We start from the raw sequence: 16,390 nt of genomic DNA on the forward strand, positions 1-16,390 counted from the left end.
TTGCGAAGAATATATGTGACCCACATGGTCTCAGCAGCAAGAAGAGCAAGGGCGCGGTATTCAGCTTCAGTCGTGGACCGAGAGACCTTGGGTTGTTTTTTTGTACACCAGGAGATCAGGTTCGGCCCCAAAAAAACGAGAAACCCCGATGTAGATTTTTTGTCATTTTTATTATTCGCCCAATATGAATCTGAGAAACCCTGAAGCTCCAAGTCCCCGGGTCGAATGAGTAAACCACGACCAAGAGTGCCAAAAATGTACCTGAGAATGCGTTTTAGACAATGGTAATCATGTTCACTTGGTTGATGCATGCGCTGAGCAACTCGGTTGACAACAAACTGGATGTCAGGACGGGTAATGGCCAGATACTGTAGAGCCCCAATGAGGCTGCGGAAGTGGGTGATATCGGCAAATGGGGTGTCGGCTCTATTCGTAGACGAAGAGACTGCCATCGGTGTTGGTTGACTGGTACATTTTTCCAGTCCAGCTTTGTTCAACAGATCTCGAGCATATTTTGACTGATGAAGAAACAAGCCGCTGCCTGTCTGAGAAACCTCCATTCCCAAAAAATAATGTAACGGGCCAAGGTCCTTCATTTTGAAGGTAGTATGCATAGCTCGAGTGACATCTTGAATGAGAGCTGCAGTAGAGCCTGTAATAATGATATCATCTATATAGACAAGAAGAAGGATTGTACCGTGTGCTGAATGTCGAGTAAACAGAATCGTGTCGTCTACGCAACACGTGAAGCCGAGTCCCTGGAGGAACGTTTTCAGACGTGTGTACCAAGCACGGGGGGCTTGCTTGAGCCCATACAGAGACTTTTAGAGTTTGCAAACATGTTGAGGGAAGCGGGGATCAACATAGCCCGGTGGTTGCGTCATGTAGATAGTTTCATCAAGCATGCCATGAAGAAAGGCATTGGAAACATCCAACTGATTGATGAGCCAATTGTTGCGCACGGCGAGTGACAGTACCAAGTGAATGGTTTCCTGCCGAATAACAGGACTGAATGTCTTGGAGTAATCAAGCCCATACTCCTGATTGTAGCCTTTAGCAACCAAACGAGCCTTGTACCTGGAAATACCGCCATCTGCATTGTGTTTAATTTTGTACACCCATTTACAGCCCACTGGGTGCCGCCCATGGGGCTTAGGTACAAGAACCCAAGTTTTTTGATCAGTCAAAGTCTTAAACTCGTCATCCATAGCATGACGCCAATAAGCATTTTTTGAGGAAACAGAGTAGGTTGTTGGTTCACTATCGGGAAGGGGTGTATTGGTAGTATGGTAGCCTGAAAGGTTTTGGGTTTAAAGATACCGGCTTTGCCACGGGTTAACATGGGAGGAGTATTGGGGGGTGGTATTGAGGGGTGGTGATTCGTGGGTGGCCGGGAAGGATCCAAAATGGATCGGGCTTGAGATGTTGTGGGTATGGGTTGGTTCGGGTTGGTTGTGAGTGTGGGTGGTGGTTGCGGGTGTATTGTGGGTGACGGTCGAAGGGGTGATGAGGGGCGGTTGGGTAGTGGGTGGAGGTGTGGGGGAAGGTGGTGAGGGACCCTGTGAGTATGTTGGAAAAAGGGGAAGGACGCCAATGAATGATGTATTTGTGGAGGAGAAAATAGACCCGTAGGAAAACTCATTTTCGACAAATTTGACATGACGATATATGTAGACTTTATGAGTTTGTAAGTCAAGACAGCGATAACCTTTGGAGGTAGGATGATAGCCCAAAAAAATACAAGGACGGGATCGTGGTTGTAATTTGTGAGTAATATGAGGGCGTAGCCAAGGGTAGGCAAGACACCCAAAGACGCGGAGGTTGGTATAATTAGGAAGTTCTTGGTAAAGGAGTTGATAGGGTGATTTGTTGGAGAGGGTGTGACTGGGCATTCTGTTAATGAGGTAGTTTGCGGTGGCTAGAGCTTCTACCAAAAAGGAGACAGTGAGATAAGATTGATGTAGAAGAGTAACCACCATTTCAATGAGATGGCGATGCTTACGCTCAGCCACCCCATTCTGTTCAGAGTGTATGGACAGGAGGTTTGATGTATAATTCACAGGGATTGCAGAAACTGGCCAAAGATGTTATTTACATATTCCTTTCCATTGTCACTTCGAAAAAGTTAACATGATAATTGAATTGTGTTTTGATCATTTTTTCAAAAGTGACAAAGGTGGTGTATGCCTGTGATTTGTGTTTTAGTGGGTACAACTAAGTGTATTTTGTAAAATCATCCACAAAATAAATATAATAGCGAAAACCAGCAAATGAAGGAACAGCAGTAGGACCCCATAGGTCAGAATGAATAAGTTGAAAAGGTGCAGTTGTACGCTTCTCAGATAAAGTAAAAGGTAATTTATGAGATTTAGCAATTGAACAGGAGTCACAATTGTTTACATGAATGGAAGAAAAACCTAATTGAGACATTAAAGAATTTATTATTTGAGTAGACGGGTGACCCAGTTGACTGTGGCCATCAACCAAAAGAGCCACCAGAGCCATAGGAACGCTTTCTAAAACTGGGTGGGCAGACGAACTTGTGCCAGGAAGAACGTACAGACCATGCTCACAGGGGCCCTGAAAAATCACCCTCTTGGTAGTATTGTCTAGGATCTGAAAATCATTTGGGGTGAACAAGAGTGAGCAACTATTATCTTTTGTGAATTGGTGAACTGAAAGGAGATTGATTTTAATGGAAGGGACGTGGGTAAGGTTACCTAGGTGAATGATAGTGCTGGAGGTTTTAATGGTACCCGTGCCAGTGTGACAAATATTAACGGACTCACCATTGCCAACAGTAATACCATTGGAGCCATGATATGGATTTGGAGCGTTAAGCTTGGATAGATCAGAAGTAACGTGCATGTTGGCCCCAGTATCCAACAGCTATTTAGGGGAAGGGCCGGCTTGAGATTCATAATTGGCACGGTTATCACTATTTTGGCTCTCCTCATACCGAAACCAGCAACAAACAGCGGTGTATCCTCTTTTCTGACAGATTTGACAAATTGGACGATCCCGCTCGTAAGTGCCCTGCCCGCCACTGGAAGATGACTGTACGCCACTACCGAAGGAGTGCAAGTTGTTGTTGCTGCCATGCTGCTGACCGTCGTACGGCAGACGACTGCCCTGCCGACCGCCGCGACCGCGGCATCCGCTGTTTCTACCGTAGACGCCGCGGCTCCCCTGTCGGCTGCCACCACACCCCCTGCGATAGTTCTGGCTTGCGGTGAGGGCGGTGGCTGGCTCCATAACAGCAGCTTCTCGGAGAAGAAGTTTGCTATCCAGATCCACGTTGATTTCTTCACTTTTTAGCCACGAGGAGAGAGTAGCTAGGTCAACGGGCGTTGGACTGATGCAAACTGCCTGTTTAATGGAGGAGTAAGCTGATGGAAGCCCCCGAACGATGCACATGACGAGATCTTTTTCGAGAATGATTTCATTCACGGTGTCGAGGGTTGTGATGATGGTGGAGACCTCGTCTAAATACTCCGCCATAATTTTCGTGCCTTTGGTAATTGTGTAGAGACGATCACGCAATTGAAAAATACGAGAGTGGGAAATTGATGCATAGCATGTTGCGAGGGCCGTCCACAGGACTAAAGCAATTGTGTAGGATCGGACGTGTTTCTGAACCGTGGGAGAGATGACCGCAATCAAACATGATCGGATCTGGCCATCCACGGCTTTCCAGGCGGCATGGGCCGGATTGGTTTTTTCTGATTTGTCCGTGGTGGTGATGACTGCCGGCGGCGGTTCTGTGATTACATCGACGTATTTGAGAAGGTAATTGGCCTCAAGGGCTGTAAAAATGGTGATTTTCCATGTAGGGTAATTTATGTCTGATAATTTTTTGGGAATCAGGGCATGAAGATGCCTAAGAAGGAGTTTAACGCCAGAAGGAAGTGAACCGAGAGGATCCATCTCGGTTGTCATGGCTGCCGCCGCCCAAGAGAAGAGAAGGAACGATCGGTGCCCTAAAGAGAGAAAAAAAACTAGCAAAAAGAAGATCTAGGTTTTCTGGCTCTTGATACCATAAAGGAATATTGATTGTATTAAAGTGTTAACCTAATAAGGGAATACATGGGAGATATATATAGGAGATATAGGAAGGAGTACTAATCCTAATAGGACTAGGATTAAGGAGTACTAATCCTAATAGGACTAGGACTAGTACACAGAAAATACTAATATTATTTAATACTATCTGTTATTAAGGCCCCATTATACCGTGAGTTTTAAAAATTCTTCTTGTGTTTTAATCAAATCATTGTTATTCATCATATATTACTATAAGTGGGAAGAGCTTAACCCAAAAGTTGATTTACCGTTTTCACCCTACAATATTGCTTAAATATTAAATTATTAAAAACTAAATTTGCTGATAATCTCAGCTCTAATTTAATTTTCCAGAAACATATACACTTGTTGTTCAACATTCCTCGATCACTTTATAAACAGACGTATAGTTGTTGATCAACCTTCCTCATTCACTATAACAGTTATTTCCCGACGATCAAGTTCCATTGATTTAATTATCACATGATACAAAATCTTTTCAGATTCTTCACTCATCTATATAAATGTCTCCAACAACATGTCATTGTCCATTAATTTTTTTCTAATCTATGAGGCTCAACAAAAAACATTATTGTCATGTAAAAAAAAATTCTCCTCTTTATTTATCAAGAGCTACTCTGTTTTCCCTATTTGTTGTGTATGTTATTAACTAACTTATTTTGTTTCATTCTCTTTATCGTGAGTCACTCAGTTCTTGAAGTTGTTATTTTTTTAATGTGACATAAATTTATTTTCTTCTTCTTAAATAAAATTTGTTGATAATCTCAATCCTAATTTAATTTTCTAGAAATGTATAGTTGTTGCTCAACCTTCCTCGATCACTGTAACAAACATATAGTTGTTGCTCAACCTTTCTCGATCACTCTAATAACCCTTTACCGATGCTCAAGTTCCATTATTATAATTATCATCTGATACAAAACCTTTTCAAATTTTTAACTCATATATATAAATATCTCCGACAACATGTCATTGTGCATTAATCAGTTTCTCTTCAACGTGGCTCAACCAAATGCATCATTGTTAGGTAAATTTTTTTCTCCTCTTTAATTATCAAGAGCTGTTTTATTTTCCCTATTTATTGTGTATGTTTTTATCTAGCTTAGTTTGTTTTATTCTCTTCATATGAGTCTCTCTATTCTTGATATTTTTATTTGTTATATTACATAAAAAAAAATTCTTCTTCTTAAATTAAATTTTCTAATAATCTCATTCCTAATTAATGCACCTTAAACGTACAATTATTGTTCAACCTTTGTCAATAATTGTAACATATGTTAGCTGTTGCTCAACCTTCCTCGATCACTTTAATAGCCCTTTCCGGACGCTCAAGTTCCATTGTTTTAATTTTCAACTGATACAAAATCATTTCAGATGCTTCACTCATCTATAAAATTATCTCCGACAACATTTCATTGTCCACCAATTTGTTTCTTTTCTATGTTGCTCAACCAAATACCTCATTGTCAGGTAAATTGTTTTCTCCTCTTTATTTACAAAGAGTTGCTCTCTTTTCACTGTTTATAGTGTATTTTTTATCTTGCTTATTTTGTTTCATTCTCTTTATCATGAATCGCTCTGTTCTTGATATTTTTATTTCTCTTATGTGACGTAAATTTGTTTTCTTCTTCTTAAATTGAATTCGTCAATAATCTAAGCCTTAATTTAATTCTCCATAAATGTATAGTTGTTGCTCAATCTTCCTCAATCACTATAATAGGCATATAGGTGTTAACCTTCCTCGGTCACTGTAACAACCCTTTCTTGACGCTCAAGTTCCATTGCTCTAATTATCAGCTGATACAAAAGCTTCTCAAATTCTTCACTTATCCATATAAATGTCTCCAACAAAATATCAATTTTCATTAATCTGTTTCTCTTTATGTGGCTCAACAAATACATCATGTCAAGTAAATATTTTTACGTTTTTAATTTATCAAGACCTGGTGTATTTTACCTGTTTATTGTGTATGTTTTTATCTAGAATATTTTTGTTTCATTCTATTTATCATGAGTCACTTTGTTCTTTATAATTTTTTTTCTGTTATGTAAGTATTTTTTTTCTTTTTCTTAGATTAAATTTGTTGATAATCTCAACTCTAATTTAATATCTAGAATCGTATAATTGCAACTCGATCTTCCTCGATCACTGTAACAGACGTATAGTTGCAGCTCAACCTTTGTCGATCAATCTAACAACCTTTTCTCAACGCTTAAGTTTCACTGCTTTAATTATCAGCTTATACAAACTTTTTTTAGATTTTTCATTCATCTATATAAATGTCTTCAATAAGATGTCACTATCCATTAATCTGTTTCTCTTCTATGTGGCTCAATCATATACACAAGGGTCAGGTAAAAAAATTTCCTCCTTATTTATCAAGAGCTACTATATTTTTCGTGTTTAATGTGTATGCTTTTCCCAAGATTATTCTTTTCATTCTCTTTATCAAGAGTCGCTTTAATCGTGATATTTTTATTTATGTTATGTTGCAAATTTGTTTTTTTCTTCTTAAATTAAACTTTCAAATAATCTCAGCCCTAATTTAATCCTCCATAAACGTATATTTGCTTGTCAACCTTCATCAATCAATATAACAGTTGTATAGTTGTTGCTCAACCTTCTTCGATCACTGTAACATTCCTTTCTGATAGAATAAATGCCTTCACTTATCAGTCAATGGACCAGGTCCCTTGACACACTAACATGTATGAACAAAAAGTAAATGCAGTTTAAACAACACAATGATTTTACGTGGAAACCTCCTTGCTTAAGGGAGTAAAACCACGACCTGTCTCACAGGATTTTCAATCGTTTTCACTAATCTTTACAAGCAAAAGTGAAACATGATTACAACAAATGTGAGAAAAAGTTTTTAGTCTCACGTTCAAGCAATAGTCTCTATTGCTTAACAAGCCTAAGTAGAAATGAATCTACCCACTAAGCTATCCCACCTAGACAACTTAGAATTTCAATACTACCCACTGATTCCTTTATAGTTTCAGGAATAGTTTACAATGTAAGACCAAGAGAATATATTCCTAAACAGCTACACTAAAAGCTCCAGAGATTTCTGTTGTTCTTGGAATGATTCTGTCTTTGCTTGGTAGTAGCCTTTGCAAGAGTTCTTGAAAAGTTTTTGTCAAGTTGCAAAAACTACCAAAGATGTTTAGGAAAGTTCATTTTATATGGACAAGTCACTTTCCCTAAAATCTTTACCATTGGTTGGAAAAGTCACACTTTCTGACGCCATCGGGAAGTATGCACCTACTTTCTGTACCGTCTCCAGCTGGCAGTCAACTAGCTCGTCATCAAGAGAGCCTGGTACCTCTACTAGGTCCCTGGGTTTGTTTCATCTGCAACACACAAGTAAGAAACCTGGTACCTTTACAAGGTCCCTATGTTTGTCAAAATCATCAAAACTGCAAATAACATTTTCTCCCTTTTTGATGATGACAAGCACTGATCTCAGATCTTCTCCAACTTAGTTCCCCCTTGCTATATTCCCCCTTACTATATATTCCCCCTCATTGTATATTACCCCTTACTACTATATTCACCTACTCACAGTTTTACTTCCCCCTTTTGTCATCATAAAAAAGATATGCAGTAAACCAACAATGTAAACTGAAATACTAAACAAGATCAAAGCTAAAGAGCAATCAATCAATAAGGGAAAAGCATGCACAAAGGAAGATAATCGGAACAACAAAGGAATAAATTAACATGCATGCCATCATAACATTAATACATTAAAAAAACTGAATATCCATCAACACAGTGATAAGCCACACAAAAAAAGGACAACACAGGGGATGATTGTTTAACAGGCTAGGAAGAGGGGGGAGGATGAGACAGGGACTGGATAACAAGAGTGAGTCGTGCATTGGCAGCATCATTATCTTTGATGGCCTTTTCCTGCAAGGCAGTGATCTTCGCCTTCAACTCAGCATTCTCTTTCTCCAGAGCTTGTACCATTGAAGAACCAGGTCCCTTACTCTGTGCAGTAAGCAGTTCAGCTTTGAGTATAGAAATATCTGCCTCTTTACCACTCAACCGCACAGTGAGCTCCTCAACCTCGTGCTTAAGCTGATCCTGATCTTTAATAAGTTGAGACATTTTGCTCTTTGGATAGCCTATTCCTTCAATGCACTCGCACTCAACCAAGGTACTTTCGGAGATAGTTTGCTTAACCGTCCCAACTTTTCCAACACTAAGAGGAATTTTAAAATGCTTGAATACCTCCGTGAGAAAGTATCCGTAACCCATTCCGTGAACATCTTTACTCTCAATGACAGTTTTGTGGATATGCTCAAGCATTAGACCAGGGAGGTTCAGGGCTTCGAAGTTGCACAATATCTCCATCACAAACAAATCGGCAGCAGTTGCTACTGTCCTTTTTTCAGTGCGAGGAAGGAGAACTTTGTTGATGAACTCAAAGACCAACTGGTACTCACTCTTCATGATTTTCTTATAAATCCCAGCAACCTTGGTTGTAGGTGTCTTAGAAATCACAGAAGCAAACTCAGAAGAGCAAGTTCTGCTCAGTATAGACCGGGTCCCCTCTCTAGGCACCCTGAGAATTTTGCTCAACATACCCTCATCTAAACATACAGCAATGTTATTTACCCATGTGAGGATGCTCTCATCGTCCTTGAATTGAATATTATAGTAAAATTTGCGCACTTCTTCTTTATTGAGGATGGGGGATTTCCTATTGAACAGGTGTAACCAAGATTGGATCTCTACCATATCGTGAAGAGAATACATGCCAGGAAGAGTTATGATTCCCATATAAAAAATTCTTCCTGCCAAGACTGCTTGGTTTCTCAGGCTGTCAACAACTTCCTGCATGTTGACACCTTCATCTCTCCTGGCTTGGGTACCTGGTCCCTGTGACCTTTTCTTTTTTTCCCTCAGAACTCTTCTTTTTCGACTTTGTATTTTCAACCTTCTTTGAAACTTTTCCCTTTTTATTCTTAGTTTTCTTTTCCTCTTCCTCACCAGACAACTCAACCACATTAGTCTCAGGCATTTTGAAATTTTATACCTTGAAGGTTCTAGCACTTTTAACTGCAGCAGTAGAACGTGCACTGGCCTTCAAGGCATCAGCCATCAACTTTTGAGCAGCAAACCTAGTAGTAGATCTTCTCCTAGGGGCCTCCTCTACAACCTTTTCCTTCCCTTTTCTAGATATCTCACCTTCTCTTCGCTCAACCTTCCATTTTAAAGGTTCCTCCTCACTTTCAGAGTCAGAGGAGGAGGAAGAAGGGTACCTTTCTATATCAGGAGTTTTATCAAAAATGGGTTGAGTGTTTCTTACCTCTTCCCTATGTAAGACTTCATTTTTCTCCACCACCATTGCTTCTTCCATCATCATAGCTAAACTCTCAATCACAACCTCTTCACTTGCTGCAAATATATTCCACTCAGATGCCTTATGCTTGGGTAGATCTCCTTCAAAGAGATTGTCAGGCAGCATATCTTGAAACGGACCAGGTCCAGTAGGCAAGCATGAACTGTTTAGATCTATGGCATAGAAAGGGTTGTCGGGGGTTTCTTGTTGAGAACTAGAAGGGGGATTGGGTCTAGCCTATACACGAGATGGAGAATAGAAGGCAAGTGGATCTATTTCACTAAGAGCATCTAGCATCTGTTTGGAGGAAGAGGAGGGAGAAGATATGTTTGACACACAAGAAAAAGGTTTTTCGAACAAAGAGAGGAAGAAGAAGAAACAAAGTTTGCCTTTTTAAATTTTGCTGAAACCCTTTGTGAAATAAGAAGAATGTTCAAGGACAATGTGGATTTCAAAAAGAAATAAATAGGGTTTTTAAAAGGCCTGAAAAGGTGCCAGGTTCATTATTGGATGTGTCGTTTGAGAGAGAAATGATGGGACTAACGGTCAGAGTGACCGATGACTGACACGTGGCATTATCAACAGTCATATTTTTTCAGTTTCAATTTAATGTATAAATGCTAACCTGGACAGGCACCAGGTACCTTAGCACAGTTAAATCTCATTCCTCAATTGTTCTAGTTGCTTCCCTTGCTGAGTAGGTCCTTACTGAGAGTATACCTACAAAAGGTACAAAGGATACCTGCACTGCAATTTTAGCCATCAAAGGAATTCAACTGTTGAAAGCTAAGAACATCATTTGGAGATCAACATGCCCAACTTCAAACGATTTCTCTCAAATTGATCCTTGCTGAGAGCCTTGGTGAAGATGTCTCCTCCGTTGGACAATATGTGAGTACAATATTTCCCTTCTCAACATTATCTCTCAAAAAGTGATGTCTAACATCAATATGCTTTGTTCTCTTATGATGGACTGGATTCTTTCCCATACTAACAGCACTAGTATTGTCACACATAAGAGGAATTGCTTTGATGTGAATCCCAAAATCTTCCATGTGTTGCCTGATCCACAACAATTGAGAACAGCAGGCTGCAGCAGCTACATATTTAGCTTCAGCAGTTGAAAGAGCCACAGAGTTCTGATTATTGGTACCCCAAGAAATAAGTGATGATCCAAGGAAATGAGCCATTCCAGAGGTACTCTTCCTGTCAACTTGATAACCAGCAAAATCAGCATCTACAAAACCAACCAGATCAAAAGTGTCACCTGCTGGATAGAAGAGAACCAGGTCCCCTGTTTTCTTCAAGTATTTGAGAATATGTTTTGCAGTCTGCAAGTGTGAATCACGAGGACATGCTTGAAACCTGGCACACATTCCAACACTATAAACAATATCAGGCCTGCTAGCAGTCAGATATAACAAGGATCCAATGATTCCCTTGTACATTGGTTGATTCACAAGAGGATCAGATTCCTCTACTACAAGCTTGGAATTTGTTTCCATAGGAGTATCAATAGGTTTAGAGTAAACCATATTGAATTTCTTCAGCAGCTCCTTAATGTACTTCTCCTGACAAATTGAAATCCCATTTGATGACTGCTTGATTTGCAGACCAAGGAAGAATGTCAGTTCACCCATCATGCTCATTTCAAATTCCTTTCCCATTAATACTGATAATTCTTCACACAAATGTTCTGAAGTAGCTCCCAAAATTATGTCATCCACATAAACTTGAATGATAAGCAATTCTTGTTCTCTTTTTAATAAGAACAAAGTATTGTCTATCTTGCCTCTTTTGAAACCATTCTTCAGCAGAAACTTTGACAGCCTTTCATACCATGCTCTTGGAGCCTGCTTCAGACCATACAGGGCCTTGTTCAATCTGAACACATGATATGGTAGCTCATCATCTTCAAAACTAGGATGTTGTTTGACAAATACTTCCTCTTTGAGATCTCCATTCAGAAATGCACTCTTCACATCCATTTGATACAGCTTGAACCCCATGAATGCAGCAAAATCTATTAAAATTCTAATAGCCTCCATTCTGGCAATAGGTGCAAAAGTCTCATCATAGTCTATTCCCTCTTCTTGATTGTATCCTTGAACCACCAACCTGGATTTATTTCTAGTAATCACTCCATTTTCATCAAGCTTGTTTCTAAAAACCCATCTGGTTCCTATTACTGTTCTGCCTTTAGGTCGAGGAACCAGGTACCATACCTTGCTTCTTTCAAACTAATGAAGTTCTTCTTGCATAGAGTTGATCCAATCTGCATCACCTAATACTTCTTTCACATTTGTGTGAATTGAACTGCTTGAACACATCATCTTCATCATTTGATCCATTGTCTTTTAAGTTTCCATCTTTATCAAAAAGAACATGAATGTTTTGTTCAATGCACTAAGTTCTTTTGTTGGATTTAACACTCCTTCATCACTTCTAGGATCAAATTTTCCCAGATCATCCTTTCTATTGTTCAGCACAAAACATCTACACCAAAAATTTACCCCTTCATTCCATCACCAAAAGAGACACCTCCTTCCTGAAGTGTCTTGAGTGAGAGAAAATTTTTGATGTCAGCAGTCATATGTTTAGAGAATCCACTGTCCATATACCAACATTGACTGCTGCTTCTCTCACTCACTTGCAACAATAATTACTTGTTAAGCTTGGGAACCCATTTCAATTTGAGTTCCCAGAAAGAAGATAATGGAGTGATCATATTGTATCTAGTCCAATAGGGCAGTTTTTGAATCTTTCTAACAAAGGACTTTTGAGCAGAAACAGATTTTTTCTTTGAAAATCTATCAGTTGAAACATGTTTTGGAGGACCAGGTCTCTCTTTTGATAATTTTTGCCTTACAGCATAGTTAGAGAGCCTTTCATGAGAATTTTTCCAGCTAGCACACTCTCCCTTTAAATGCCCATTTTTACCACAGTGAAGACAAAGCAGATTGTCAGACACAAATACATACATACTGTGAGGATTAAAGGGAGGAGTGATATTCAAACTTCCTAGTCCTTTCTTATTGAAATTACTCTGGTTTGTTGCACTTGACAACAACTTAGAGGATTTTGTCCACTTAAGAGATTTTTCAAGTTCTTCCTTAAGTTTGACAATATCCTTTTCTAATCTGTTGCTTTTCTCCAAAGACAATCCCAGATTTTTCTCAGAGTTTTTCAATTTTTCTTCAATTTCAACACTTAAACCATTTGACATTCCATTTAGCTTTTCAGCTTCTTCAGTTTATCTGATTCAACTGGTTCTTAAGTTCAGAATTATCAGACTCTAGAGACACCATTCTTGACATTTTCTCTTCAAGTTTAACTTTGTTTTCAGTTAAACTGTCAAGTTCAGCATTCATGGTGTCTCTTTCAAATGTTAACTCGATTACAGAATCAATCATGACTTTTGCCAATGTTCTCAATTTTTTAAGAGAATATTTATCCAAATCATTTTTCATATCAAGAAGAGTTACCTGGTTGTCCTCTTCTTCATTTTCTGTATGGGACATGAGAGCAAACATTTCATTGAAAACAGTTTCCTCAATCATGTACAACCACCATGGACACATCTTTTGGTTCATCAGCGTCTTCTGAATCACTTGAAGAATCACCCCATGCAGCAAGAGCCTTTTTGACCACCAAATCTGCAGCAGCTTTTCGATCTCTCTTACCAAGTACCAGGTCCCTTCTATTCTCTTTGTCACTTCTTGGCTTTTGATGTTCCTTGTTTTCATTCTTGAGCATAGGACACTCTCTGATAAAGTGCCCAGCTTTTCCACACTTGTAGCATGTATCACTTTGAGTAGCATTTCTAGTACCATTTGTTCCTCTTTTATACACTTTGTTTTTTCTCACAATTTTTTGAAATCTGCTGATGAGATATGCCATATCAACATCACTGGAATCTTCATCTGATTTGCACTTCAGCATCAATAACTTGTCCTTATTGGATTCCTTCTTTGACAAATCGTAATTTCGATTCATCTTATGTGTCTTCAGATTACCAATCAAAACATCCATAGTCAACACCTTCAAACCCTTGGCTTCTGTAATGGCATAAACCTTGCTTTCCCAAGATTTTGGAAGAATTCGAAGCACTTTTATGACTTGTTTGGTCGTACTTATAGGTTCACCCAGACTTCGCAACTCATTTGTAATGGAAGACAACTTGGTGAACATGTCATGTATTGTTTCTCCTTCCTTCATTTTGAAGTTCTCATACCGTGAGGTAAACATGTCAATCTTAGATTCTTTGACTTGTTCGGTTCCTTCATGTGCAGTCTTCAAACAGTACCAAATTTCTTTAGCAGACTCACAAGCTGACACCCTGTTGTACTCATCAGGTCCTATCTCACGGACAAGAAGAGTTTTAGCTTAGAAACCTTTTTCAATCTTTTTTCTGTCAGCTTCGTCATATTTCTGTCTAGGCTTTGGAACAAGATTAGTTTTCTCTCCATCATTTTCTTCTATCATCAGAATGAACGGTCCATCCAGTACAATATCCCATAACTCGTTGTCTTCAGCCATGAGGTAATCGTGCATTCTAACTTTCCACCAACTGTAGAAATGTCATTGAAACAGGGAGGTCTTGTTGACGACTGACCTTCTTCGAGGTTAAGTGGAGCAGCCATTCTAGAGCAAATATCACTTCCTTGGTGTAAACCAAATAGATAGTGTCGGCTCTGAAACCACTTGACAGAATAAATGCCTTCACTTATTAGTCAATTGACCAGGTCCTTTGACGAACTAATAAGTATGAACAGAAAGTAAATGCAGTTTAAACAACACAGCAATTTTACGTGAAAACCTTCCTTGCTTAAGGGAGTAAAACCACAACCTGTCTCACAGGATTTTCAATCGCTTTCACTAATCTTCACAAGCAAAAGTGAAACACGATTACAACAAATGTGAGAAAAAGTTTTTAGTCTCACGTTCAAGCAATAGTCTCTATTGCTTAACAAGCCTAAGTAGAAATGAATCTACCCACTAAGCTATCCCACCTAGACAACTTAGAATTTCAACACTACCCACTGATTCCTTTATAATTTCAGGAGTAGTTTACAATGTAAGACCAAGAGAATATATTCCTAAACAGTTACACTATAAGCTCCAGAGATTTCAGCTGTTCTTGGAATGATTCTGCCTTTGCGTGGTAGTAGCCTTTGGAAGAGTTCTTGAAAAGTTTTTATCAAGTTGCAAAAAATACCAAAGATGTTTAGGAAAGTGCCTTTTATATGGACAAGTCACTTTCCCTAAACTCTTTGTCATTGGTTGGAAAAGTCACACTTTCTGACGCCATCGGGAAGTGTGCACCTACTTTCTGTACCGTCTCCAGCTAGCAGTCAACTAGCTCGTCATCATGAGAGTCTGGTACCTCTACTAGGTCCCTGGGTTTGTTTCATCTGCAATACACAAGTAAGAAACTTGGTACCTTTACAAGGTCCCTAAGTTTGTCAAATTATCAAAACTACAAATAACACTTTCCCAGCGCTTAAGTTTCATGTTTTAATTATCAGCTTATACAAAACCTTTTAAGATTCTTCACTCATCTATATAAATGTTTCCAACAGCATGTCATTGTCCATTAATTTGTTTTGTTCTATATGGTCAACCAAACACATTATTGTTAGGTAAATACTTTTCTCCTCTTTATTTATCAAGAGTTGCTCCATTTTTCCTGTTTATTGTTTATGTTTTGATCTAGCTTATTTTGTTAAATTCTCTCTATCATGAGTCGGTTGTTCTTGATATTTTTATTTCTATTAGGTGACGTAAATTTGTATTCTTATTTTTCAATTAAATTTGCTGATAATCATAGCCTTAATTTAATTCTCCAGAAATTTATAGTTGGCGCTCAACCTTCCTCGACCACTATAACTGACGTATAGTTATTCAACTTTTCTCGATCATTGTAACATCCCTTCCTTGAAGCTAAGTTTCATTGCTTTAGTTATCAGATGATGTATAACATTATTAGATTCTTCAATCATCTATATAAATGTCACCAACAATATATCATTGTCCATTAATTTGTTTCTATTTTATGTGACTCAATCGAATACAATTGTCACGAAATTTTTTTTGTACTCTTTATTTATTAGGAGCTGCTCTATTTTCCCTGTTTATTGTGTATGTTTGTTGTCTACATTATTTTATTTCATTTTCTTTATCATGGGTCGGTCACTTTGTTCTTGATATCATTTATGTGACAAAAATTTGTTTCTTCTTCTTAAATTAAATTTGTTGATAATCTCAATCCTAATTTAATTTTTTAGAAACGTCTAGTTGTTGCTCAACCTTCCTCGATCACTGTAACAAACATATAACTACTGCTCAACCTTTCTCGATCATTGTAATAACCCTTTACCGATGCTCAAGTTTTATTGCTTTAATTATCATCTGATACAAAACCTTTTCAGATTTTTCACTTATCTATATGAATGTCTCCTATAACATGTCATTGTCCATTAATTTCTTTCTCATCTATGTATCTCAACCAAATACATCATTTTCAGGTAAACAATTTTTCTCCTTTTTATTTATCAAGAGCAACTCTGTTTTCCTTTTTTATTGTATATGTTTTAATCTAGCTTATTTTATTTCATTCTCTTTATCATGAGTCGCTTTGTACTTGATATATTTATTTTCTTTACATGACGCAAATTTGTTTTCTTCCTCTTAGATTAAAATTGCTGATAATCTTAGCTCTATTTTAATGCTCAAGAAATGTATAGTTGTTTTTCAACCTTCCTCGATCACTGTAAGAGAAGTGTAGTTTTTGATCAACCTTCCTCGATCACTGTAACAGCCCTTTCCCGACGCTCAAGTTCCATTGCTTTAATATTTTGGTGGTACAAAACTTTTTCAGATTATTCACTCATCTATATAAATGTCTCCAAAACATGTAATTGTCCATTAGTCTGTTTTTCTTCTATGTG

General features: G+C 38.2%; 1 protein-coding gene across 1 annotated transcript; it reads right to left on the reverse strand.

The window, feature by feature from the left end:
* Positions 1-12,992: 12,992 nt before the first annotated feature.
* Positions 12,993-13,979, reverse strand: LOC138341898 (uncharacterized). Its single transcript, XM_069294068.1, has 2 exons — positions 13,835-13,979; positions 12,993-13,798 (listed from the first exon to the last, which is right to left on the reverse strand). The coding sequence occupies exons 1-2, from the start codon at positions 13,977-13,979 to the stop codon at positions 12,993-12,995; spliced, it is 951 nt and encodes a 316-aa protein (XP_069150169.1).
* Between the last annotated feature and the right edge of the window lie 2,411 nt (positions 13,980-16,390).

The sequence above is a fragment of the Solanum lycopersicum genome, chromosome 1 (genome assembly GCF_036512215.1).
Source record: "Solanum lycopersicum chromosome 1, SLM_r2.1".
Lineage (NCBI taxonomy): Eukaryota > Viridiplantae > Streptophyta > Magnoliopsida > Solanales > Solanaceae > Solanum > Solanum lycopersicum.

Coding starts and splice junctions, on each gene's coding strand:
- LOC138341898 (XM_069294068.1), bottom strand. CDS start 13,979: ATGGCTGAAGACAACGAGTTATGGGATATTGTACTGGATGGACCGTTC. Junction 13,799..13,834: donor CAGAAAAAAGATTGAAAAAG/GTTTCTAAGCTA, acceptor TCCGTGAGATAG/GACCTGATGAGTACAACAGG.